The 26,218-nt window shown below is 30.5% G+C and overlaps 1 protein-coding gene across 3 annotated transcripts in view; it reads left to right on the forward strand.

Annotated features, from left to right (window-relative positions):
* Positions 1-656: 656 nt before the first annotated feature.
* Positions 657-26,218, forward strand: part of LOC143238107 (uncharacterized) — a 49,154-nt gene continuing 23,592 nt past the window's right edge. Inside the window, exons 1-4 of one of the 3 annotated variants that reach the window (XM_076478061.1) lie at positions 658-1,382; positions 7,101-7,211; positions 8,839-9,017; positions 20,424-20,510. In XM_076478061.1, coding sequence (XP_076334176.1) covers positions 7,143-7,211; positions 8,839-9,017; positions 20,424-20,510 — 335 coding nt within the window. In that variant the 5' untranslated portion in view covers positions 658-1,382; positions 7,101-7,142. Of the gene's footprint in view, positions 1,383-6,466; positions 6,578-7,100; positions 7,212-8,838; positions 9,018-20,423; positions 20,511-26,218 lie in introns of those variants that run through there. The other 2 variants (XM_076478062.1, XM_076478063.1) reach the window with 2 other exon arrangements.

Raw genomic sequence — 26,218 nt, forward strand, 5'->3', positions numbered from 1 at the left:
CCATAGACCAATGTTATATTGAACCTACACCAGCTTTGTAATCCTGCTATAGACCAATGTTATATTGAACCTATACCAGCTTATGCGATCCTGCCATAGACCAATGTTATATTGAACCTACATCAGCTTTGTGATCCTGCCATAGACAATGTCATATTGAACCTACACCAGCTTCGTGATCCTGCCATAGACCAATGTTATATTGAACCTACACCAGCTTTGTGATCCTGCCATAGACCAATGTTATATTGAACCTACACCAGCTTTGTGATCCTGCCATAGACCAATGTTATATTGAACCTACAGCAGCTTTATTACCCTGCCATAGACTAACATTATATTGAACCTATGCCAGCTTTATAACACTGCTGTAGACCAATGTTATATTGAACCTACACCAGCTTTGTGATCCTGCTATAGACCAATGTTATATTGAACCTACACCAGCTTTGTGATCCTGCCATAGACCAATGTTATATTGAACCTATACCAGCTTAGTGACTAATATTGCTTATACTGATGAAATATGAACTTTATGATCAATATGTGTTGTGCATATTAACCCTATATCAGCAATGTTACACTAACTATATCCTAATATTGTTACCAGTGTATGTTAATATATTATCTCTATAAACTAACATTGCAATCAGTATGTGTTGTTACCTTAATTCCAAACCAATATTATGACCAATATGTGTTAGTATATTATCTCTGTAGAGCAACATTGTCACCAATGTATATGTTTATATTATGACCAATATGTGTTAGTATATTATCTCTGTAGAGCAACATTGTCACCAAGGTATATGTTTATAAAATGTCTACAGAATGATATGTACAACTGAATAATACAAACGTAAAATTAGATAGTTTGTTGTTTTCTTGTTGTCAGTTTTGCTTACTACTGATTATATAATGTAACAGAAATATTTTCACTTTTAAATAAAAATGTGGTGATAATTGTCATAATATATTTTATTATTAATGACCATAAGAGATATTAGCCAATCAGTAATTGAACCCTCCTCAAACATTAGGTATTAATATGAAAACCCAAGATACAAATTATAAGTTCTGTTTGATGGATAATATATATTTCACAGCAGTTAACATCATAAGTTTGTTAAGTGTGTTAGATCATAATCCATATTTTAAATTTTAAATTATACAGACAATATCATACTAGTCAGTTGTAAAATCATCTTAGAAGTTGTTCTTTTCTTCAAATTTTACACACAGTTGAAATTTACACTGTCTTTGCATTTGTCTTGTAAGCTTACTACTCTGTGTAAATTGTATTTTAGGAGATTTGGTCATGTGTTCAAGATTTGCAAGAAACCAAAGCTGAAAAAGAAGACTATATAACTACTTTACAAAACGTATGCTGTATTTAGAAGTTCTGTAGACTATTTGTAACTACTTTACAAACTATATGTTGTGTTTTAGAAGTTTTCTGGACTATTTGAACTACTTTACAAAATATATGTTCTGTTTTACAAGTTCTGTTAACTGTTAATAACTACTTTACAAGATGTATGCTATTTAGAAGTTCTGTTAACTGTTAATAACTACTTTACAATATGTATGCTGTATTTAGAAGTTCTGTTAACTGTTAATAACTACTTTACAAGATGTATGCTGTATTTAGAAGTTCTGTTAACTGCTAATAACTACTTTACAAGATGTATGCTGTATTTAGAAGTTCTGTGCATTATTTACAAGTACTTTTTAAGATACATATTTTATAAATTTTAATGACTATTTAAAACTACAGTGGTACCTTGCTTCTCGAACTTAATCTGTTCCAGAAGGCTGTTCAAAACCGATTTATTCAAAACTGAATCAATTTTTCCCATAAGAAATACTGTAAATTAAATTAATCTGTTACAGACCTCCAAAAATTATGCATTATGAAGCATTTTAAGTAAAAATATTGCTTATTTATACCTGTATAATAATACTTACATGCATAAAGTCAACCACAAAAACTATAAACACATTAAAGAAACAATAAATGAAAATTTAACTGCACTTTACCTGTGCTGAGGGAGCTGATGGCGTAAGTGAAAGGTGGTGAGGAACGTGGAGAGTAGGAGGGTTATTATTGTATGTAAGGGGAGTCACCTTCCATAGAAATGTCAGGTAACTCTCCTTCTGGGGTTCTTTCTCTTTTCTGTCTCTTTGCACTGCTACAACCTGCTTGAGACTCACTAGACCTATTTTTCATTAAAAACTTGTCTAATGAGGTTTGTTTCTGCCTGGCACCCTCCCCATGTCTCACCACACTATGTATGCCACTTCTCTTCCTAACTTTTTCAAACCACCCCCTACTAGCCTTAAAGGCATCACTTGTATCAGTACTTGATCCAGGGGTGTTTTTCAGGAGATCAGCATGCAACTGCTTTGCTTTCTCACAAATTATGACCTTAGAAATACTATCATCAGCTAACTGTTTTTCCTTTACCCAAATCAACAACAGTTATTCTACCTCTTCCATTGTTTGTGATCTTTGTTTTCTAAGTACTGTCTCTCCTTTTGCAACATAAGCTTCTTTGACGACCTCTATTTTTCAGTATGGTACAGACTGTATGCTTCGCCATACCAAACTGTGTAGCAAGGTCAGACACGTGAACACCACTCTCATACTTTGCTATGAGATCTTTTTTCACCTCTATTGTGGCTCTAACAACTTTTCTTTTTGGTTTGCTGCTTTCATTATCCTTCTTTAACCCCATGGTGGCTTATTTAATCAGAATATTTAGAAAAAACAACAAAAAAAAAACAAGAACATTCACAGCAGATTTTAGTGGGGTTGTGAACTGAACGACAAGTGAGGGTAAAATGTTTTGGGCAAGCTTGGCGTGGGATGAAAATTGTTGAAGGGTCATTTGGGTCATCGGTTGGGTTATTTCAGGGATTCGGGCCACACAACAGCTTGGTTCGGGAACTGAGTTTATGTTTGACAACTGAGATATTTTTTTCTCAAACAACATGTTTGAAAACCGAATTGTTTGAGAAGGGAGTCGTTCGAGAACTGAGGTACCACTGTACATTAAAAGATGTATATTGTATTTTAGAATCTGTGTAGCCTATTTATAACTACTTTACCAGATGCATGTTTTATTTTAGAAGTTCTGTTGACTGTTTATAATTACTATACCAGATGCATGTTGTGTTTTAGAAGTTGTATTGACTATTTATAACTACTTTAAAAGATGCATGTTGTATTTAGAAGTTCTGGGCATTATTTACAAGTACTGTGTAAGATGCATATTTTATTTTCTAAGTTCTATTTACTATTTAAAACTACTTTACAAGATATATGTTGTATTTTAAAAGTTCTATTGACTATTTATAACTACTTTAAAAGATGCATGTTGTATTTTATAAATTCTGTTCATTATTTACAACTGCTCTTTAAGATGCATGTTTTATTTTATTAATTCTATTGACTATTTAAAAGTACTTTAAAAGATACATATTATAGATTAGAAGTTCTAATGACTGTTTATAAGATTTATGTTGTATTGGGTTGAGGAATAATTCGTGAGCATTTTTTCAAGTTAAAAAAATATATTCATAAATGAAACGCTTTTGCAAAATATTTCATGTCATTTGGTAGATAATTTTTTGCTCTAATAGATGGTGTGTTTGATTTTCATATGTCTTTAATTTTGCTTTCATTTTCAGCTCATTAAATGAAATGTCAAGTGGACAAAATCGAGCATTTTCGACACCATCTGCTTTTCGCATTTAATTTCTTGCAATTTCGTTTAACACAATGCATACTATATACCTAGGTATTACATGAAATAAAGTATCATAATAAATGTTTTGGGTGTAATGTGTTCATGCATTGAAGTATTGTATAGTCTTGCATGTAATGCTTGAATGAAATTATTTAAAAACGCTCACAAATTATTCCTCAACCTAATAGTTTAGAAGTTCTGTTAACTGTTTATAACTACTTCAGCAGATGCGTGTATTTTAGTAGTTCTATTGACTATTTATAACTACTTTACAAGTTGTATTTTAGAAGTTCTAATGACTATTTATAGCTACTTTCAAGATGTATGTTGTTTTTTAAGTTCTGTTGACTGTTTATGACTGCTTTCCAAGATGCATATTGTATTTTAGAAATTATATTAGCATTTTAAAACTACTTCAGAAGATGTATCTCGTATTTTAGTAGTTCTATTGACTATTTATAATTACTTTAGAAGATGTATTTTGTATTTATAACTACTTTCAAGATGCATGTTGTATTTTAGAAGTTCTTTATACTTTTTATAATTACTTTACAAGATGTATATTTTTACCAGTTCTATTGACTTTTTATAACTGCTTTTTAAGATGCATCTTTTATTTTATAAATTCTTTGACTACTTAAAAGTACTTTAAAAGATGCATGTTATGAATTAAAAGTTCTAATGACTGTTTATAACTACAAGATTTATGTTGTAGTTTAGAAATTCTATTGACTATTTATAACTGCTTTACAAGATGCATGTTTTACTTTAGACATTCTGTAGACTATTTATAATTACATTACAAGATTTATGTTGTAGTTTAGAAATTTTGTGAAGTATTTGAACTACCTATTTTATTAATTGTGTTTACTATTTATAATTACTTTACAAGATTATGTTGTATTTTAGTAGTTCTATTGACTATTTATAACTACTTTCTAGTTCTATTGACTATTTATAACTACTTTCTAGTTCTATTGACTATTCATAACTACTTTCAAGGTGTATGTTATATTTTAGTAGTTCTATTGACTATGTATAACAACTTTCTAGTTTTATTTACTATGTATAACAACTTTCTAGTTCTATTGACTATTTATAACTACTTTACAAGTTGTATTTTAGAAATTCTGATGACTATTTATAGCTACATTCAAGATGTATGTTGTTTTAGTTCTCTTGACTGTTTATGACTGCTTTCAAGATGCACATGTTGTATTTTAGAAATTCTATTGACTTAAAACTACTTTAGAAGATGTATCTCATATTTTAGAAGTTTTATTGGCTATTTATAACTACTTTACAAGATGCATGTTGCAATTTGGAAGTTCAGATGACCATTTATAACTACTTTCAAGATGTATTGTGTTTTAGTTCTCTGTGACTATAACTACTTTACAAGATGTATGTTGTAGTTTAGAAGTTCTATTGACTATTTATAACTATTTTACAAGATATATGTTGTATTTTAGAAGTTCTATTTACTATTGTATAACTACTTAACAAGATGTATGTTGTAATTTAGAAGTTCTATTGACCATTTATAACTATTTTACAACATATATGTTGTATTTTAGCAGTTCTATTTACTATGTATAACTACTGTACAAGATGTATGTTGTAGTTTAGAAGTTCTATTGACTATTTATAACTATTTTACAACATGTATGTTGTATATTAGCAGTTCTATTTACTATGTATAACTACTGTACAAGATGTATGTTGTAGTTTAGAAGTTCTATTGACTATTTATAACTATTTTACAACATATATGTTGTATATTAGCAGTTCTATTTACTTGTATAACTACTGTACAAGATGTATGTTGCAGTTTAGAAGTTCTATTGACTATTTATAACTATTTTACAACATGTATGTTGTATTTTAGCAGTTCTATTTACTTGATATAACTACTGTACAAGATGTATGTTGTAGTTTAGAAGTTCTATTGACTATTTATAACTATTTTACAACATGTATGTTGTATTTTAGCAGTTCTATTTACTTGATATAACTACTGTACAAGATGTATGTTGTAGTTTAGAAGTTCTATTGACTATTTATAAGTACTTTTTAAGATGCTGGTTTTATTTTATAAATTCTATTTTTTACAACTACTGTAACAAGATGTATGTTGTATTTTAGAAGTTCTGTTAACTGTTTATAACTACTTTACAAATTTTTGTTGTAGTTCAGAAGTTCTGTTAACTGTTTATAACTACTTTACAAGATTTATGTTGTAGTTTAAAAGTTATGTTGACTATTTATAATTACTTTTTAAGATGTATGTTGTAACTTTTTAAAATGGACAGCCACTGCCTGTTGTGGAGACACAAGTCTAGAAGACGACGTTTTAAAAGTATTCTGCCTTTCATCTTCAAGTTAGTGTGTGTGTAGGTGTTGTCAGTCTTTTATAGTGTCCTGATGGATTGTGGAGGGCATGTTATGATTGTTTGGATTATCACTGTTTCTGATTGGAGGAGAGATTTCCTGTAGATTCAACCAATGGCAGCTACAGAATACTCACCTCTAATCTGGAATCTCTGTTTAGTGAAGGTTTAATAATGAGTAACTTGTGGCTGCCATTGGTTGAATCTACAGGAAGTCTTTCCTCCAATCAGAAACAGTGGTAATCCAACCAATCATAACACTTTCTCCACAACCCACCAGGACACTATAAAAGACTGACAACATCTAGTTGAAGACGAAAGGTGGAAGACTTTCGCAATGTTGTCCTCTACTCTTGTGTCTTCACAACAGGCAGTTGCCATCTATTCTACAATGTTTCATCATGAATACTCTGCCTAAACAATCTATCAAAGAATGTATGTTGTAGTTTAGAAGTTTTGTTGCCTGTTTGTGAATACTTTATAAGATGTATAGTGGATTCTAGAAGTTCTCATGAGTGTTTGTAACTAATTTTTAAGATGTATGTTGTATTTTAGAGATTGTTTTTACTATTTATAACTACTTTTTAAGATGTATGTTGTATTTTAGAAGTTCTTTACTATTTATAACTACTTTAAAAGATTTCTGCTGTATTTTTGAACTTCTGTTGACTATTCATAACTACAATTTTTAGATGTATGGTGCATTTTATTTGTTCTGGTGACTATTTATAACTACTTTACAACACTTATGTTGTAGTGTATTAGATTTATTGACTATTTATGATTACTTTACAAGATGTACATTGTTGTTTAGAAGGTATGTTGACTATTTATAAATAGTTTACAAGATGTATATTGTATTTTATAAATTCTATTGACTATTTATAACTACTTTACGAGACATGTTGTATTTTAGATAATGTGAAACTCAATATCAAAATTTTTTTTTCTCTTTCAGAAAGCAGACATAATAACATTGGAAAGAAAAGTTAGTAGAGGCATGTTTGAAAACAGCTGCACTGAATTAAAGTCTGAGCTTTCTAAAATGTTGAATCGACTAACCTCTCTTGTAAGTGTTTTTTTTTCAGAACTAGATTCTGTATTTCTAGTAATTTTCAATTTCAAAAATTGAAAGATGTCTATTTCTTTATTTTTTCTGTGTTTCTTCATGTGGTCTGTAAGTATGTTTTACTCTATTTCTTAGTTTATTTTTGTAGTGTTTGTTGGTTAGTTTATTATGATGTGGTCTGTAGATTTGTTTATTTTGATGTTGTCTGTAGATTTGTTTGTTCTTCCCTGTATTTCTTAGTTTATTTTGATGTGGTTTGTAGGTTTGTTTGTGTTTTTTCTGTTTTTCTTAGTTTATATTTGATGTGGACTGTATTCTGTGTAGTTTAGTTGTTACTGTATACAGTCACTCTTGAGTTGTTTGTTTTTTTGTATTTCTTTATTTTTTTGTGGTTTGTAGGTTTGTGTCTTTTTTCTGTATTTTTTAGTTTATTTTGATGTGGTATGTAGATTTATTTGTCTTTCTCTGTATTTCTTTGTTTATTTTTGTAGTGTTTGTCGGTTGTTGTTTTTTTTGGTATTGTTTAGTTTATTTTGATGTTGTCTATTTATATGCAAAAACGGCTCGTTTGGGTTGAGAAAATATTTTACATAGAAGAGCAAACAATGTTTCAACCTTCTATGTAAAATATTTTCTCAACCCAAACGAGCCGTTTTTGTATATTAATTTCTCAACAAGTGGGTTTCTCAACATCACTGATTTGATGTTGTCTGTAGAATTGTTTGTTTTTCTCTGTATTTCTTAGTTTGTTTTGATGTGGCCTATAGATTTGTTTTTTTTTCTCTGTATTTTTTAGTTTATTATGATGTGGTCTGTAGATTTGTTTGTATTGTCTCTGTATTTCTTAGTTTATTATGATGTGGTCTATAGATTTGTTTGTATTTCTTAGTTTATTATGATGTGGTTTGTAGATTTGTTTGTTTTTATCTGTATTTAGTAGTTTATTTTGATGTGGTCTGTAGATTTGTTTGTATTTTCTCCGTATTTATTAGTTTATTATGATGTTGTCTGTAGATTTGTTTGTTCTTCTCTGTATTTCTTAGTTTATTTTGATGTGGCTATAGATTTGTTTGTTTTTCTCTGTAATTCTTAGTTTATTTTGATGTGGTCTGTAGTTTTTTTTTTCTCTGTATTTTTTAGTTTATTATGATGTGGTCTGTAGAGTTGTTTCTTTTTCTCTGTATTTCTTAGTTTATTATGATGTGGTCTGTAGATTTGTTTCTTTTTCTTTGTTTGTTAGTTTATTTTGATGTGGTCTTCAAATATGTGTTTTTCTGTATGTCTTAAGTTTATTTTGATGTGGTCTGTAAATATATGTTTTTCTCTATTATTTTGTTGTGTACCTTCTAACTTCTTTTTTATATGGTGTATTGATTGGTTTTGCTTTGTCTCATAATTTTTAGTTCTTGTAGTTTCTATTTTCTAGTGAAGTTTCTTCTGGTTCCTTTTTATGTGATCTCTTGGTTTGATTGCATTTATTTAGATAATTTTTATGCATTGTTTTAATTACATTAATTGTATTCTGTGTAGTTCAGTTGTTTCTGTATACAGTCACTCTTGAGTTGCTGTTGAAGCAGGTCAGTGTTGTGATTCAAGAAATCTTAAATGGTATGTGTATATTTTTTAGGAATTAGAATGGCAAAAATCAATAACTGAGCTCACTGGTGACTTGGATAAGCAAATGAAAAAGATGGATCTAGACTCAGTTAAAAATTATGTAGAAAAAGAGATTAGAGGTATATTAAGAAAGCTCATTGAACTTGAAGAATCAAGGAATTTGTCTGATGCTGCTGCTACAACAAAAACGTAAGTTTTACAGTAATGTTATATCAACTTGGTACCAGTGTTAATTGTGTAAATAATGTTATATAAACTTGGTACAAGTGTTAATTGTGTTATATCAACTTGGTACCAGTGTGAATTGTGTAACTAATGTTATATCAACATGGTGCCAGTGTTAATTGTGTAAATAATGTTATATCAACTTGGTACCAGTGTGAATTGTGTAACTAATGTTATATCAACATGGTACCAGTGTGAATTGTGTAACTAATGTTATATCAACATGGTACCAGTGTGAATTGTGTAAATAATGTTATATCAACTTCGTACAAGTGTTAATTGTGTTATATCAACTTGATACAAATGTTAATTGTGTTATATCAACTTGGTACAAGTGTTAATTGTGTTATATCAACTTCGTACCAGTGTGAATTGTGTAACTAATGTTATATCAACTTGGTACCAGTGTTAATTGTGTAACTAATGTTATATCAACTTGTTACCAGTGTGAATTGTGTAACTAATGTTATATCAACTTGTTACCAGTGTGAATTGTGTAACTAATGTTATATCAACTTGGTACCAGTGTTAATTGTGTAACTAATGTTATATCAACATGGTGCCAGTGTTAATTGTGTAACTAATGTTATATCAACATGGTACCAGTGTGAATTGTGTAACTAATGTTATATCAACATGGTGCCAGCGTTAATTGTGTAACTAATGTTATATCAACATGGTGCCAGTGTTAATTGTGTTATATCAACTTGGTACCAGTGTGAATTGTGTAACTAATGTTATATCAACATGGTGCCAGTGTGAATTGTGTAACTAATGTTATATCAACATGGTGCCAGTGTTAATTGTGTTATATCAACTTGGTACAAGTGTTAATTGTGTGACTAATGTTATATCAACATGGTTCCAGTGTTAATTGTGTAACTAATGTTATATTAACATGGTGCCAGTGTTATTTGTGTGACTAATGTTATATCAACTTGGTACCAGTGTGAATTGTGTAACTAATGTTATATCAACATGGTGCCAGTGTTAATTGTGTAACTAATGTTATATCAACATGGTACCAGTGTGAATTGTTTAAATAATGTTATATCAACTTCGTACAAGTGTTAATTGTGTTATATCAACTTGATACAAGTGTTAATTGTGTTATATCAACTTGGTACCAGTGTGAATTGTGTAACTAATGTTATATCAACATGGTACCAGTGTGAATTGTGTAACTAATGTTATTATTAACATGGTGCCAGTGTTATTTGTGTGACTAATGTTATATCAACATGGTGCCAGTGTTAATTGTGTAACTAATGTTATATTAACATGGTGCCAGTGTTAATTGTGTGACTAATGTTATATCCACTTGGTACCAGTGTGAATTGTGTAAATAATGTTATATCAACATGGTGCCGGTGTTAATTGTGTAAATAATGTTATATCAACATGGTGCCAGTGTTAATTGTGTTATATCAACTTGGTACAAGTGTTAATTGTGTTATATCAACTTGGTACCAGTGTTAATTGTGTAACTGGTGTTACATCAACTTAGTACCAGTGTTAATTGAACCAGAAAATATTTTCAATATTTTTAAAGTAAATATAATTTTTAAATAATAGAAACAAATGTATGTTTTGTTAAATTGTTATAGAACTGTAAGTGAAGGATGTTATATTTTTTACATTATGTGTATTGTTCTTATAGAGTTGAATTTATTTGCTGTAAATAATATACATTTCTCATTCATGAATTAACTATGAAACTTAAACATTGTGTGCAGTATGTTTTCATGACATTGGTTGGAATATATTGGTAATACAGAGGCTGAGTAGATTATATTAAGTAATTTTAATGTTTTAGACTTCATCACTTCATTACAGTGTATGTCATTGTGTTTGCACCTGATGATCTGGCATCTTGACATTTACTCTGCATTGTAATTTCCTCTTCAAGTGTTTCTTCTGTAAAGCTGTTTTGTTCAACGTACACCATTCATCTTTGCTGTGCTCCAGTGGGACAACAGTATGTTAATAGACTTACAATTCTAGAACCTGAGATTTAATTCCCTGTGGTGGAAACAGCATTGCTCTAAAACAAACTAACTCTCCTTGCTTGTTTTCTGTAATTCATCTTGTGAACAAGGACATTGGTTTCCCTGTACTTCTGTGCCCGGTGGGACAACAGTATGTTAATAGACTTACAATTCTAGAACCTGAGATTTAATTCCCTGTGGTGGAAACAGCATTGCTCTAAAACAAACTAACTCTCCTTGCTTGTTTTCTGTACTTCATCCTGTGAACAAGGACATTGGTTTCCCGTACTTCTTACTAAACATTCTGATTGCACATAAATCAATAGATGCAGCATCTAGTGAATTTACTGATATGTCTTTTTATGGAATAGAATGAATGAATGTTTCAGTCTCTATCTATATGAGGAGTGTAATAGTTGAGTAGATGTGATGTGCAAGAAACACATGACTTGTATCATTTCTCCAGATGGAAATTCTTCTTCATGATTATGTTGCTTAAGATAGCTTTTACTAGTGATCTGTTACAAGATGCTGCACTTGACATACCACAGTAACATTTTTTATAGGTCTCATTTTGAATTGTTCTTGTTCATGTTTATCCACATTCAGTTTTTTTCTGACATTGAATACAAGAGCTATCCCCAAATTTGGAAATCTAAACTTATAATCCGAACATATTTGTATGGCCTGAGTTTATAAATATTTAGCACTGGAGAAGGCTAACATGTATAGTTGTCTGGAAAATACTATATTGTTGGTGACATCACACTATCTGTGAAAAAAACACATGAAAAGTTAAAATGTATTTGTGGTACATGTTTATCCACTAAAGCTGTACATTGACTGTGATTGTTACATAGCTTACTGATTTTCATATTTCAAATTGTATATTATTCTGCATACCATATCATGTTTTCTTTATATTTTCTGCAAAGTAATGATTTTATTTAATTATTTTGCTACAATTTCTTTATTTATAGTTTTGGTAAGGTAACTTATCTTGGTTTGTTCCTATTTTTTTTCTCATTTTTCTTTCAGATATTTCATCATTTATGATAAATTCCAAAGCTTCAAATTTTTCTTTCACATACTTTCAGTACTCTGACAAAAGCTTTAGGTGAGGAGATTTCAACTGAGGAATTTTCAACTATAATTCCTATGAGATTGATGTTATAGGAGTCAACCTTCTTCCGTTGTTGCTTGATTTCTTTGGCAATCTACCAAACCTTTTCATGATGATAAGAATTTTGACAATCTTTTCTTCTAAGTAACTATTCTGTGCCTCTCCAAGCTTCTGGTGTGGAATCTGCTGAGCTTAACTCTTCCATTTTACCAATTTCCTGTGACACTGTTCCTTCCTTATTACATCATGCCCCTTCCTGTGACACTGTTCCTTCCTTATTACATGATACCCCTTCCTGTGACACTGTTCCTTCCTTATTACATGATGCCCCTTCCTGTGACACTGTTCCTTTCTTATTACATGATGCCCCTTCCTGTGACACTGTTCCTTCCTTATTACATGATACCCCTTCCTGTGACACTGTTCCTTCCTTATTACATGATGCCCCTTCCTGTGACACTGTTCCTTCCTTATTACATGATACCCCTTCCTGTGACACTGTTTCTTCCTTATTACATGATGCCCCTTCCTGTGACACTGTTCCTTCCTTATTACATGATGCCCCTTCCTGTGACACTGTTCCTTCCTTATTACATGATGCCCCTTCCTGTGACACTGTTCCTTCCTTATTACATGATGCCCCTTCCTGTGACACTGTTTCTTCCTTATTACATGATGCCCCTTCCTGTGACACTGTTCCTTCCTTATTACATGATGCCCCTTCCTGTGACACTGTTCCTTCCTTATTACATGATGCCCCTTCCTGTGACACTGTTCCTTCCTTATTACATGATGCCCCTTCCTTAGAGTGTTTTGTTTTCTCTTCTTCTGGTGTCAGGGTTCATGCTGAGTATTTAATTCTCAATTGAGAGTAGGTACTACCATGTGTCAGAGGTTCTATTCCCAATACTGCTTGGTCTTGGACTGGTGTTGACTGGCTGCATATGATCCATTGTGTCTTAGTCATGGAGCACATTCATTTAAGTTTTCCCCACATTTGTGTGTGTATAGGATTCTTGTACATAATATTAATATTCTAGTATACAGTGATTCAGATTCCAACACTTGTCTGTTTGTTTTTTTCTTCTTTTTGTTTGCTCCTTCCACTTTCCACCCATGTATGAGACATCTCTTTCCACACTTGCTACAGTGTGTACTTGGTACCAAACTAGTGCAGTGTTCCACATGTGTTTCCAAAGAGGATCACACTTGAGGAGTGTTCATTGGACACTTTTGAAGGATGGTTCTTTTTTACGCTTTTTCTCAGTTTTTCTTCCTATTCAATGTGGGATTCTAACTACACATGTGAGAAAAGGAAATGTGCTGTATTGGACATTATTATTTTCCTATACTAAAAATGTACTTCTAACAGATACTTACCTTCTCTCACACTTTCAACACACTGCTATAAACAAGTGCTTCCATTTTCTGCCCGATCTCAAAGTAATAGTTTAGTACAGTTGAATAGAGAGTTGCATGCATCAGGAGCATGTCACACTGCTATTGGTGGAAGGTTGACACATTATGATTTCATGCGAGATGCTGTTGAACCACATTGATTATGGATTATGTGGGAATTCAAGGCTTGTTCCATGCAAAACAAAAGTTTGGATATAGATGGCACCATTGAATGAGAATACCTGTTAATGTGAGTTAACTGTGGAGAGTACCTGAGTGACTCTACTGTTCACATGATTTTAAATAATCTTCACTCATATTTCATATCATTCTGTTAATAGAATTTTTTATCCATATTACTTGACATTTAAAGTACTATTGTGTTAGTATATAATGTATATTAATTTTAAGGCATGAAAATAATGAAATTTCTCATTGGAACCATATTTCTTGATGGTTAACAGGCTATTGTGTTATATATTGTAGATTAATCTCGAGTTATGGAAATTATATAATTATTACATGCTTAATACTTGGAATAATATAAAATAACTGTGATTGCAGACACAGAAATCTATCAGTGTTTAAACTAACAATAACTAAGCCTTTATTAAGTACAGCCTATACTTAATAGAGATAAGGTAATTACAGCTTGTGTACATCCTGTGCATTAAGTTAGTTAATACTAGCTTTACCATACTTAATGCTATCAACAAAAATATTATTATGTTATTCTTCAACCTGCCATTAGACCTTTGTAAACACTTTGATAACCTTGTAATATTTTGTTGTACAAGATCTTTACTGAAGTATATTTACATCTGCCTTTTGATTGCATTCATTGAAATTAGGTGGATGTGCATGCACATTTAGACAGTGAGGTGCAATTGCATTTTCAAGTTAAAGTACTGTTGTGTTGTTCTACAATATACAATAATCTTGAATTATGGAAATAATGTAATATTTTTTATCAGGTGCTTACTACTTGGTGGTTAAAGTTGTGTTGTGTTGTTATATAATATACATTAATCTTGAATCATGGAAATAATGTAATATTTTACTAGATGGTTATTACAGATGGTTAAAGTTGTGTTGTGTTGTTATATAATATACATTAATCTTGAATCATGGAAATAATGTAATGTTTTACTAGATGGTTATTACAGATGGTTAAAGTACTGTTGTGTTATTTAATATACATTAATCTTGAATCATGGAAATAATGTAATGTTTTACTAGATGGTTATTACAGATGGTTAAAGTACTGTTGTGTTATTTAATATACATTAATCTTGAATCATGGAAATAATGTAATGTTTTACTAGATGGTTATTACAGATGGTTAAAGTACTGTTGTGTTATATAATATACATTAATTTTGAATCATGGAAATAATGTAATGTTTTACTAGATGGTTATTACAGATGGTTAAAGTACTGTTGTGTTATATAATATACATTAATCTTGAATCATGGAAATAATGTAATGTTTTACTAGATGGTTATTACAGATGGTTAAAGTACTGTTGTGTTATTTAATATACATTAATTTTGAATCATGGAAATAATGTAATGTTTTACTAAATGGTTATTACAGATGGTTAAAGTACTGTTATGTTATATAATATACATTAATCTTGAATCATGGAAATAATGTAATGTTTTACTAGATGGTTATTACAGATGGTTAAAGTACTGTTGTGTTATATAATATACATTAATCTTGAATCATGGAAATAATGTAATGTTTTACTAGATGGGTATTACAGATGGTTAAAGTACTGTTGTGTTATTTAATATACATTAATCTTGAATCATGTAAATAATGTAATGTTTTACTAGATGGTTATTACAGATGGTTAAAGTACTGTTGTGTTATATAATATACATTAATCTTGAATCATGAAATAATGTAATGTTTTACTAGATGGTTAAATAATGTAATGTTTTACTAGATGGTTATTACAGATGGTGAAATAATGTAATGTTTTACTAGATGGTTAAATAATGTAATGTTTTACTAGATGGTTAAATAATGTAATGTTTTACTAGATGGTTATTACAGATGGTTAAATAATGTAATGTTTTACTAGGTGGTTATTACAGATGGTTAAATAATGTAATGTTTTACCAGATGGTTAAATAATGTAATGTTTTACTAGATGGTTATTACAGATGGTTAAATAATGTAATGTTTTTCTAGATGGTTAAATAATGTAATGTTTTACTAGATGGTTATTACAGATGGTTAAATAATGTAATGTTTTACCAGATGGTTAAATAATGTAATGTTTTACTAGATGGTTATTACAGATGGTTAAATAATGTAGTGTTTTACTAGATGGTTATTACAGATGGTTAAATAATGTAATGTTTTACTAGATGGTTATTACAGATGGTTAAATAATGTAATGTTTTACTAGATGGTTATTACAGATGGTTAAATAATGTAATGTTTTACTAGATGGTTATTACAGATGGTTAAATAATGTAATGTTTTACCAGATGGTTATTACAGATGGTTAAATAATGTAATGTTTTACTAGATGGTTATTACAGATGGTTAAATAATGTAATATTTTACTAGATGGTTATTACAGATGGTTAAATAATGTAATGTTTTGCTAGGTGGTTATTACAGATGGTTAAATAATGTTATGTTTTACAAGATGGTTATTACAGATGGTTAAATAATGTAACGTTTTACTAGATGGTTATTACAGATGGTTAAATAATGTAATGTTTTCTAGATGGTTATTACAGATGGTTAAATAATGTAATGTTTTACTAGATGGTTATTACAGATGGTTAAATAATGTAATGTTTCACTAGATGGTTATTACAGATGGTTAAATAATGTAATGTTTTACTAGATGGTTATTACAGATGGTTAAATAATGTAATGTTTTACTAGATGGTTATTACAGATGGTTAAATAATGTAATGTTTTACTAGATGGTTATTACAGATGGTTAAATAATGTAATGTTTTCTAGATGGTTATTACAGATGGTTAAATAATGTAATGTTTTCTAGATGGTTATTACAGATGGTTAAATAATGTAATGTTTTACTAGATGGTTATTACAGATGGTTAAATAATGTAATGTTTTCTAGATGGTTATTACAGATGGTTAAATAATGTAATGTTTTACTAGATGGTTATTACAGATGGTTAAATAATGTAATGTTTCACTAGATGGTTATTACAGATGGTTAAATAATGTAATGTTTTACTAGATGGTTATTACAGATGGTTAAATAATGTAATGTTTTACTAGATGGTTATTACAGATGGTTAAATAATGTAATGTTTTACTAGATGGTTATTACAGATGGTTAAATAATGTAGTGTTTTACTAGATGGTTATTACAGATGGTTAAATAATGTAATGTTTTACTAGATGGTTATTACAGATGGTTAAATAATGTAATGTTTTACTAGATGGTTATTACAGATGGTTAAATAATGTAATGTTTTACTAGATGGTTATTACAGATGGTTAAATAATGTAATGTTTTACCAGATGGTTATTACAGATGGTTAAATAATGTAATGTTTTACTAGATGGTTATTACAGATGGTTAAATAATGTAATATTTTACTAGATGGTTATTACAGATGGTTAAATAATGTAATGTTTTGCTAGATGGTTATTACAGATGGTTAAATAATGTGATGTTTTACAAGATGGTTATTACAGATGGTTAAATAATGTAATGTTTTACTAGATGGTTATTACAGATGGTTAAATAATGTAATGTTTTACTAGATGGTTATTACAGATGGTTAAATAATGTAATGTTTCACTAGATGGTTATTACAGATGGTTAAATAATGTAATGTTTTACTAGATGGTTATTACAGATGGTTAAATAATGTAATGTTTTACTAGATGGTTATTACAGATGGTTAAATAATGTAATGTTTTACTAGATGGTTATTACAGATGGTTAAATAATGTAATGTTTTACTAGATGGTTATTACAGATGGTTAAATAATGTAATGTTTTACTAGATGGTTATTACAGATGGTTAAATAATGTAATGTTTTACTAGATGGTTAAATAATGTAATGTTTTACTAGATGGTTATTACAGATGGTTAAATAATGTAATGTTTTTAAATAACATTATCTGTAACTATAATTTTCATTTTGCTCTTCATCTCATGTAGTAAACCACACTCCTTATGTGAAAACAGGTGAAGTTACTAGTTGTGTTTAAATAACACCATTTTATAGATACATCTAATCACTAACTTGTGAGTGAAAGCTACAGAACCATGTTACATGAGTTATTGTAATAGTCAAATATAAGGTGGAAAATCTTTGAGTTCATCGGCCTTGTGTGTGTATATATATATCGTTAAGAGTTCACAGGTCTTGTGATACTTGTGTATATTGTGTAATAGGTCTTGTGACTTCTGTGTATATATCATTAGAGTTTACAGGTTTGTTGATACTTGTGTATATAGTGTAATAGGTCTTGTGGCCTCTGTGTATATATCGTTAGAGTTCACAGGTTTGTTGATACTTGTGTATATAGTGTAATAGGTCTTGTGGCCTCTGTGTATATATCGTTAGAGTTTACAGGTCTTGTGATACTTGTGTATATTGTGTAATAGGTCTTGTGACTTCTGTGTATATATCATTAGAGTTTACAGGTTTGTTGATACTTGTGTATATAGTGTAATAGGTCTTGTGGCCTCTGTGTATATATCGTTAGAGTTTACAGGTCTTGTGATACTTGTGTATATAGTGTAATAGGTCTTGTGGCCTCTGTGTATATATCGTTAGAGTTCACAGGTTTTGTGGGCTTTGGGTATATACTGTAGGTTTTCACAGACCTGATGTCTAAGTAAGATATAACCCATAATTTGAAACTTTTCAGAAAGTGTGTTGGCACCAAGAAATACAATGGCTGATAAATAAGGTACAATTAGGAACTTTATAGAGAGTGCACCTACACCAAGAAATGCAATAGCTGATAAGTATGGTATATGCTATCATTAAAAACTATTCAGAAAGTTTGTTGACACCAAGAAATACAGCAGCCGATAAGTAAGATATAGACTGTCATTTGAAACTTTTCAGAGGGTGTGTCTACATCAAGAAATGTGATAGCTGATAAGTAAGATACATACTGTCATTAGAAACTTTTCAGAGGGTGTGTCTACATCAAGAAATGCGATAGCTGATAAGTAAGATACATACTGTCATTTGAAACTTTTCAGAGGGTGTGTCTGCATCAAGAAATGTGATAGCTGATAAGTAAGATACATACTGTCATTAGAAACTTTTCAGAGGGCGTGTCTACATCAAGAAATGTGATAGCTGATAAGTAAGATACATACTGTCATTTGAAACTTTTCAGAGGGCGTGTCTACATCGAGAAATGTGATAGCTGATAAGTAAGATACATACTGTCATTAGAAACTTTTCAGAGGGTGTGTCTGCATCAAGAAATGTGATAGCTGATAAGTAAGATACATACTGTCATTAGAAACTTTTCAGAGGGTGTGTCTGCGTCAAGAAATGTGATAGCTGATAAGTAAGATACATACTGTCATTTGAAACTTTTCAGAGGGTGTATCTACATCAAGAAATGTGATAGCTGATAAGTAAGATACATACTGTCATTTGAAACTTTTCAGAGGGTGTGTCTATATCAAGAAATGTGATAGCTGATAAGTAAGATACATACTGTCATTTGAAACTTTTCAGAGGGTGTGTCTACATCAAGAAATGTGATAGCTGATAAGTAAGATATATACTGTCATTTGAAATTTTTCAGAGGGTGTGTCTGCATCAAGAAATGTAATAGCTGATAAGTAAGATATAGACTGTCATTTGAAACTTTTCAGAGGGTGTGTCTGCATCAAGAAATGTAATAGCTGATAAGTAAGATATAGACTGTCATTTGAAACTTTTCAGAGGGTGTGTCTGCATCTAGAAATGTGATAGCTGATAAGTAAGATATAGTGTCATTTGAAACTTTTCAAAGGGTGTGTCTACATCAAGAAATGTGATAGCTGATAAGTAAGATACATACTGTCATTTGAAACTTTTCAGAGGGTGTACATACACCAAAAACTAAAGGTTTGTATCATTAGCTATTTAAATCTTTAAGTCAGTTAGAAGAATATTTGCAAGTGCATAATAACTAAAATTGTTGAAGCATCATGCCTTACTAATAATCTACATGGTTTTGAGGGTCTGTGGTTTATCATCAATAACATCACTGTCTGATGATAGTGGAACCAAGTCATGTGGGTTATTAGTAGGGCCAGACTCTTCCAACAATTTTAAATTATTGTGTATTTTTAAATGTTGTTTCAGCTGGGCCTTTAATTATATAAGGTTGATATTTATGTGAAATATCCTTGAAAATATTTAAATTTCTTTTGAAATATTTGAAATGTTATGTGTAACCTTTCAGAAATGTTTCCACTGTTAAGGTTGAGCACAGTAGTATATTTTTGATATTTTGATTATTACTAATGTTCTCATATGAGTGAAGTTTAATGCCCTCTATTGTTTATAGCCATAGAGGATGGTGATGGTGCTGTATATTAATCTGAGTTATTTATCTTCTTTGTGAAACTTCTGATGTCATACAATTTCTTTACATTTTCTGTTTTATGTGAAATGCTTATAAATGTGTCTTTAGAAAGAGACATTTTGTTTTTCCTTTTTATCAAACATGGTTTGACAGTTATTGTTGTACATGTGTTCTAATCTCAGTCTTAACTGAAGAATTTTAATTAGATCTCTTAACTTAATAGACTGATACTTTCAAAGTAAGAGGACACATTTACATTTTAAAACATCAATAATTATGAGACTGTTCTGTATTCTTAGTGGTTGGTCTTGTGCCAGTGGTCTTCAGTTCAGTCAGCTAAGTCCTCCATACTCTGTGTTTGGTACCACCAAGCTTCAGAAACCACTGTAAGTTGAACTTTAACAAAGGTTCAGTGTTATTTCTCTGTGTACTTGAGTAAAGAATATTTTAGAACTTTATCTATGCTGATCTTTATTATTCATTCAATTTATTGTCCTTCCTTTGATGTAATACTATAAACTACTTTATAGATGTTAGTTTGATTGTCCCACACTTGATTTAATTCTGTAAATTAATTTATAGATGTTAGTTTGATTGTCCTACCCATGATTTAATTCTGTAAATTAATTTATAGATGTTAGTTTGATTGTCCTACCCTTGATTTAATTCTGTAAATTAATTTATAGATATTAGTTTGATTTTCCTACCCTTGATTTAATTCTATAAATTAATTTATAGATGTTAGTTTGATTGTCCTACACTTGATGTAGTGCTATAAACTAATTTATAGATGACAGTTTATTTGTCTTACTCTTGATGTAATGATATAAACTAGTTTCTAGATGACAGTTTATTTGTCCTACTCTTGATGTAATGCAATAAACTAGTTTCAAGATGACAGTTTGTTTATCTACTCCTGGTGTAATGTTAATATGATTGTGTTACCACTGATGTAATGACTTTAATTAGTTTTCAGACATTTTCTTCATTTTGCTATTCTTGATATAATGCCATAAATTAATTTCTAGATGTTATTTTGGTTGTTTCAGTCTTATCTAATGCCATAAAAAAATTTTACGTCCATAGTTTCCTTGTTCTACTCTTGGTGTAATGCTATGAAGCATTTATCTATTAGTAGTTTCAGTGTTCTACTCTTGGTGTAATGCTATAAAACATTAGTTTGTAGTTTCAGTGTTCTACTCTTGGTGTAGTGAAATAAAACATCAGTTTCTAGTTTCAGTGTTCTACTCTTCGTGTAATGCTATAAAATATCAGTTTGTAGATTCAGTGTTCTACTCTTTGTGTAATGCTATAAAACATTTATCAGTTTGTAGTTTCAGTGTTCTACTCCTGGTGTAGTGCTATAAAACATCAGTTTGTAGTTTCAGTGTTCCACAATTGGTGTAATGCTATAAAACATCATTTTGTAGTTTCAGTATTCTACTGTTGGTGTAATGCTATATAACATTTATCAGTTTGTAGTTTCAGTGTTCTACTCTTGGTGTAATGCTATAAAACACCAGTTTCTAGTTTCAGTGTTCTACTCTTCGTGTAATGCTATAAAATATCAGTTTGTAGATTCAGTGTTCTACTCTTTGTGTAATGCTATAAAACATTTATCAGTTTGTAGTTTCAGTGTTCTACTCCTGGTGTAGTGCTATAAAACATCAGTTTGTAGTTTCAGTGTTCCACACTTGGTGTAATGCTATAAAACATCATTTTGTAGTTTCAGTATTCTACTGTTGGTGTAATGCTATATAACATTTATCAGTATGTAGTTTCAGTGTTCTACTCTTGGTGTAATGCTATAAAACACCAGTTTGTAGTTTCATTGTTCTACTCTTGGTTTAATGCTATAAAACACAAGTTTGTAGTTTCAGTGTTCTACTCTTGGTGTGATGCTATAAAACATCAGTTTGTAGTTTCAGTGTTCTACTCTTGGTGTAATGCTATAAAACATCAGTTTGTAGTTTCAGTGTTCTACTCCTGGTGTAATGCTATAAAACATTTATCAGTTTGTAGTTTCAGTGTTCTACTCTTGGTGTAGTAAAACATTTATCATTTTGTAGTTTCAGTGTTCTACTCTTGGTGTAATGCTATAAAACATTTATCAGTTTGTAGTTTCAGTATTCTACTGTTGGTGTAATGCTATATAAGATTTATCAGTTTGTAGTTTCAGTGTTCTACTCTTGGTGTAATGCTATAAAACACCAGTTTCTAGTTTCAGTGTTCTACTCTTCGTGTAATGCTATAAAATATCAGTTTGTAGATTCAGTGTTCTACTCTTTGTGTAATGCTATAAAACATTTATCAGTTTGTAGTTTCAGTGTTCTACTCCTGGTGTAGTGCTATAAAACATCAGTTTGTAGTTTCAGTGTTCCACACTTGGTGTAATGCTATAAAACATCATTTTGTAGTTTCAGTATTCTACTGTTGGTGTAATGCTATATAACATTTATCAGTATGTAGTTTCAGTGTTCTACTCTTGGTGTAATGCTATAAAACACCAGTTTGTAGTTTCAGTGTTCTACTCTTGGTTTAATGCTATAAAACACAAGTTTGTAGTTTCAGTGTTCTACTCTTGGTGTGATGCTATAAAACATCAGTTTGTAGTTTCAGTGTTCTACTCTTGGTGTAATGCTATAAAACATCAGTTTGTAGTTTCAGTATTCTACTGTTGGTGTAGTGCTATAAAACATTTATCAGTTTGTAGTTTCAGTGTTCTACTCCTGGTGTAGTGCTATAAAACATTTATCAGTTTGTAGTTTCAGTGTTCTACTCTTGGTGTAGTGCTATAAAACATTTATCAGTTTGTAGTTTCAGTGTTCTACTCTTGGTGTAGTAAAACATTTATCATTTTGTAGTTTCAGTGTTCCACTCTTGGTGTAATGCTATAAAATATTTATCAGTTTGTAGTTTCAGTGTTATACTCTTGGTGTAATGCTATAAAACATCAGTTTGTAGTTTCAGTGTTCTACTCTTGGTGTAATGCTATAGAACATCATTTTGTAGTTTCAGTGTTCTACTGTTGGTGTAATGCTATATCACATTTATCAGTTTGTAGTTTCAGTGTTCTACTGTTGGTGTAATGCTATAAAACACCAGTTTGTAGTTTCAGTGTTCTACTCTTGGTGTAGTGCTATAAAACATCAGTTTGTAGTTTCAGTGTTCTACTCTTGGTGTAGTGAAATAAAACATTTATCAGTTTGTAGTTTCAGTGTTCTAGTCTTGGTGTAATGCTATAAAATATCAGTTTGTAGTTTTAGTATTCTACTGTTGGTGTAGTGTTATAAAACATTTATCAGTTTGTAGTTTTAGTGTTCTATTCTTGGTGTAATGCTATAAAACATTTATCAGTTTGTAGTTTCAGTGTTCTACTCTTGGTGTAATGCTATAAAACACCAGTTTGTAGTTTCAGTGTTCTACTCTTGGTGTAATGCTATAAAACATCAGTTTGTAGTTTCAGTGTTCTACTCTTGGTGTAATGCTATAAAACACCAGTTTGTAGTTTCAGTGTTCTACTCTTGGTGTAATGCTATAAAACATCAGTTTGTAGTTTCAGTGTTCTACTCTTGGTGTAGTGCTATAAAACATTTATCAGTTTGTAGTTTCAGTGTTCTACTCTTGTTGTAATGCTATAAAACATTTATCAGTTTGTAGTTTCAGTGTTCTACTCTAGGTGTAATGCTATAAAACACCAGTTTGTAGTTTCAGTGTTCTACTCTTGGTGTAATGCTATAAAACATCAGTTTGTAGTTTCAGTGTTCTACTCTTGGTGTAGTGCTATAAAACATTTATCAGTTTGTAGTTTCAGTGTTCTACTCTTGGTGTAGTGAAATAAAACATTTATGAGTTTGTAGTTTCAGTGTTCTACTCTTGGTGTAGTGAAATAAAACACCAGTTTGTAGTTTCAGTGTTCTACTCTTGGTGTAATGCTATAAAACATCAGTTTGTAGTTTCAGTGTTCTACTCTTGGTGTAATGCTATAAAACACCAGTTTGTAGTTTCAGTGTTCTACTCTTGGTGTAATGCTATAAAACATCAGTTTGTAGTTTCAGTGTTCTACTCTTGGTGTAGTGCTATAAAACATTTATCAGTTTGTAGTTTCAGTGTTCTACTCTTGGTGTAGTGAAATAAAACATTTATCAGTTTGTAGTTTCAGTGTTCTACTCTTGGTGTAATGCTATAAAACATTTATCAGTTTGTAGTTTCAGTGTTCTACTCTAGGTATAATGCTATAAAACACCAGTTTGTAGTTTCAGTGTTCTACTCTTGGTGTAATGCGATAAAACATCAGTTTGTAGTTTCAGTGTTCTACTCTTGGTGTAGTGCTATAAAACATTTATCAGTTTGTAGTTTCAGTGTTCTACTCTTGGTGTAGTGAAATAAAACATTTATGAGTTTGTAGTTTCAGTGTTCTACTCTTGGTGTAATGCTATAAAACATCAGTTTGTAGTTTCAGTGTTCTACTCTTGGTGTAATGCTATAAAACACCAGTTTGTAGTTTCAGTGTTCTACTCTTGGTGTAATACTATAAAACATCAGGTTGTAGTTTCAGTGTTCTACTCTTGGTGTAGTGCTATAAAACATTTATGAGTTTGTAGTTTCAGTGTTCTACTCTTGGTGTAGTGAAATAAAACATTTATGAGTTTGTAGTTTCAGTGTTCTACTCTTGGTGTAGTGAAATAAAACATTTATCAGTTTGTAGTTTCAGTGTTCTACTCTTGGTGTAGTGCTAAAAACATCAATTTCTAGTTTCAGTGTTCTACTCTTGGTGTAATGCTATAAAACATTTATTAGTTTGTAGTTTCAGTGTTCTGCTCTTAGTGTAATGCTATAAAACACCAGTTTGTAGTTTCAGTGTTCTACTCTTGGTGTAATGCTATAAAACATCAGTTTGTAGTTTCAGTGTTCTACTCTTGGTGTAGTGCTATAAAACAATTATCAGTTTGTAGTTTCAGTGTTCTACTCTTGGTGTAGTGAAATAAAACATTTATCAGTTTGTAGTTTCAGTGTTCTAGTCTTGGTGTAATGCTATAAAATATCAGTTTGTAGTTTCAGTATTCTACTGTTAGTGCTATAAAACATTTATCACTTTGTAGTTTCAGTGTTCTACTCTTGGTGTAATGCTATAAAACATTTATCAGTTTGTAGTTTCAGTGTTATACTCCTGGTGTAATGCTATAAAACATCATTTTGTAGTTTCAGTATTTACTGTTGGTGTAATGCTATATAACATTTATCAGTTTGTAGTTTCAGTGTTCTACTCTTGGTGTAATGCTATAAAACACCAGTTTGTAGTTTCAGTGTTCTACTCTTGGTGTAATGCTATAAAACATCAGTTTGTAGTTTCAGTGTTCTACTCTTGGTGTAATGCTATAAAACATCATTTTGTAGTTTCAGTATTCTACTGTTGGTGTAGTGCTATAAAACATTTATCAGTTTGTAGTTTCAGTGTTCTACTCCTGGTGTAGTGCTATAAAACATTTATCAGTTTGTAGTTTCAGTGTTCTACTCTTGGTGTAGTGCTATAAAACATTTATCAGTTTGTAGTTTCAGTGTTCTACTCTTGGTGTAGTAAAACATTTATCATTTTGTAGTTTCAGTGTTCCACTCTTGGTGTAATGCTATAAAATGTTTATCAGTTTGTAGTTTCAGTGTTATACTCTTGGTGTAATGCTATAAAACATCAGTTTGTAGTTTCAGTGTTCTACTCTTGGTGTAATGCTATAGAACATCATTTTGTAGTTTCAGTATTCTACTGTTGGTGTAATGCTATATCACATTTATCAGTTTGTAGTTTCAGTGTTCTACTGTTGGTGTAATGCTATAAAACACCAGTTTGTAGTTTCAGTGTTCTACTCTTGGTGTAGTGCTATAAAACATTTATCAGTTTGTAGTTTCAGTGTTCTAGTCTTGGTGTAATGCTATAAAATATCAGTTTGTAGTTTTAGTATTCTACTGTTGGTGTAGTGTTATAAAACATTTATCAGTTTGTAGTTTTAGTGTTCTATTCTTGGTGTAATGCTATAAAACATTTATCAGTTTGTAGTTTCAGTGTTCTACTCTTGGTGTAATGCTATAAAACACCAGT

This window comes from Tachypleus tridentatus, chromosome 13, assembly GCF_004210375.1.
Source record: "Tachypleus tridentatus isolate NWPU-2018 chromosome 13, ASM421037v1, whole genome shotgun sequence".
In the NCBI taxonomy this organism is placed as follows: Eukaryota; Metazoa; Arthropoda; class Merostomata; order Xiphosura; family Limulidae; genus Tachypleus; species Tachypleus tridentatus.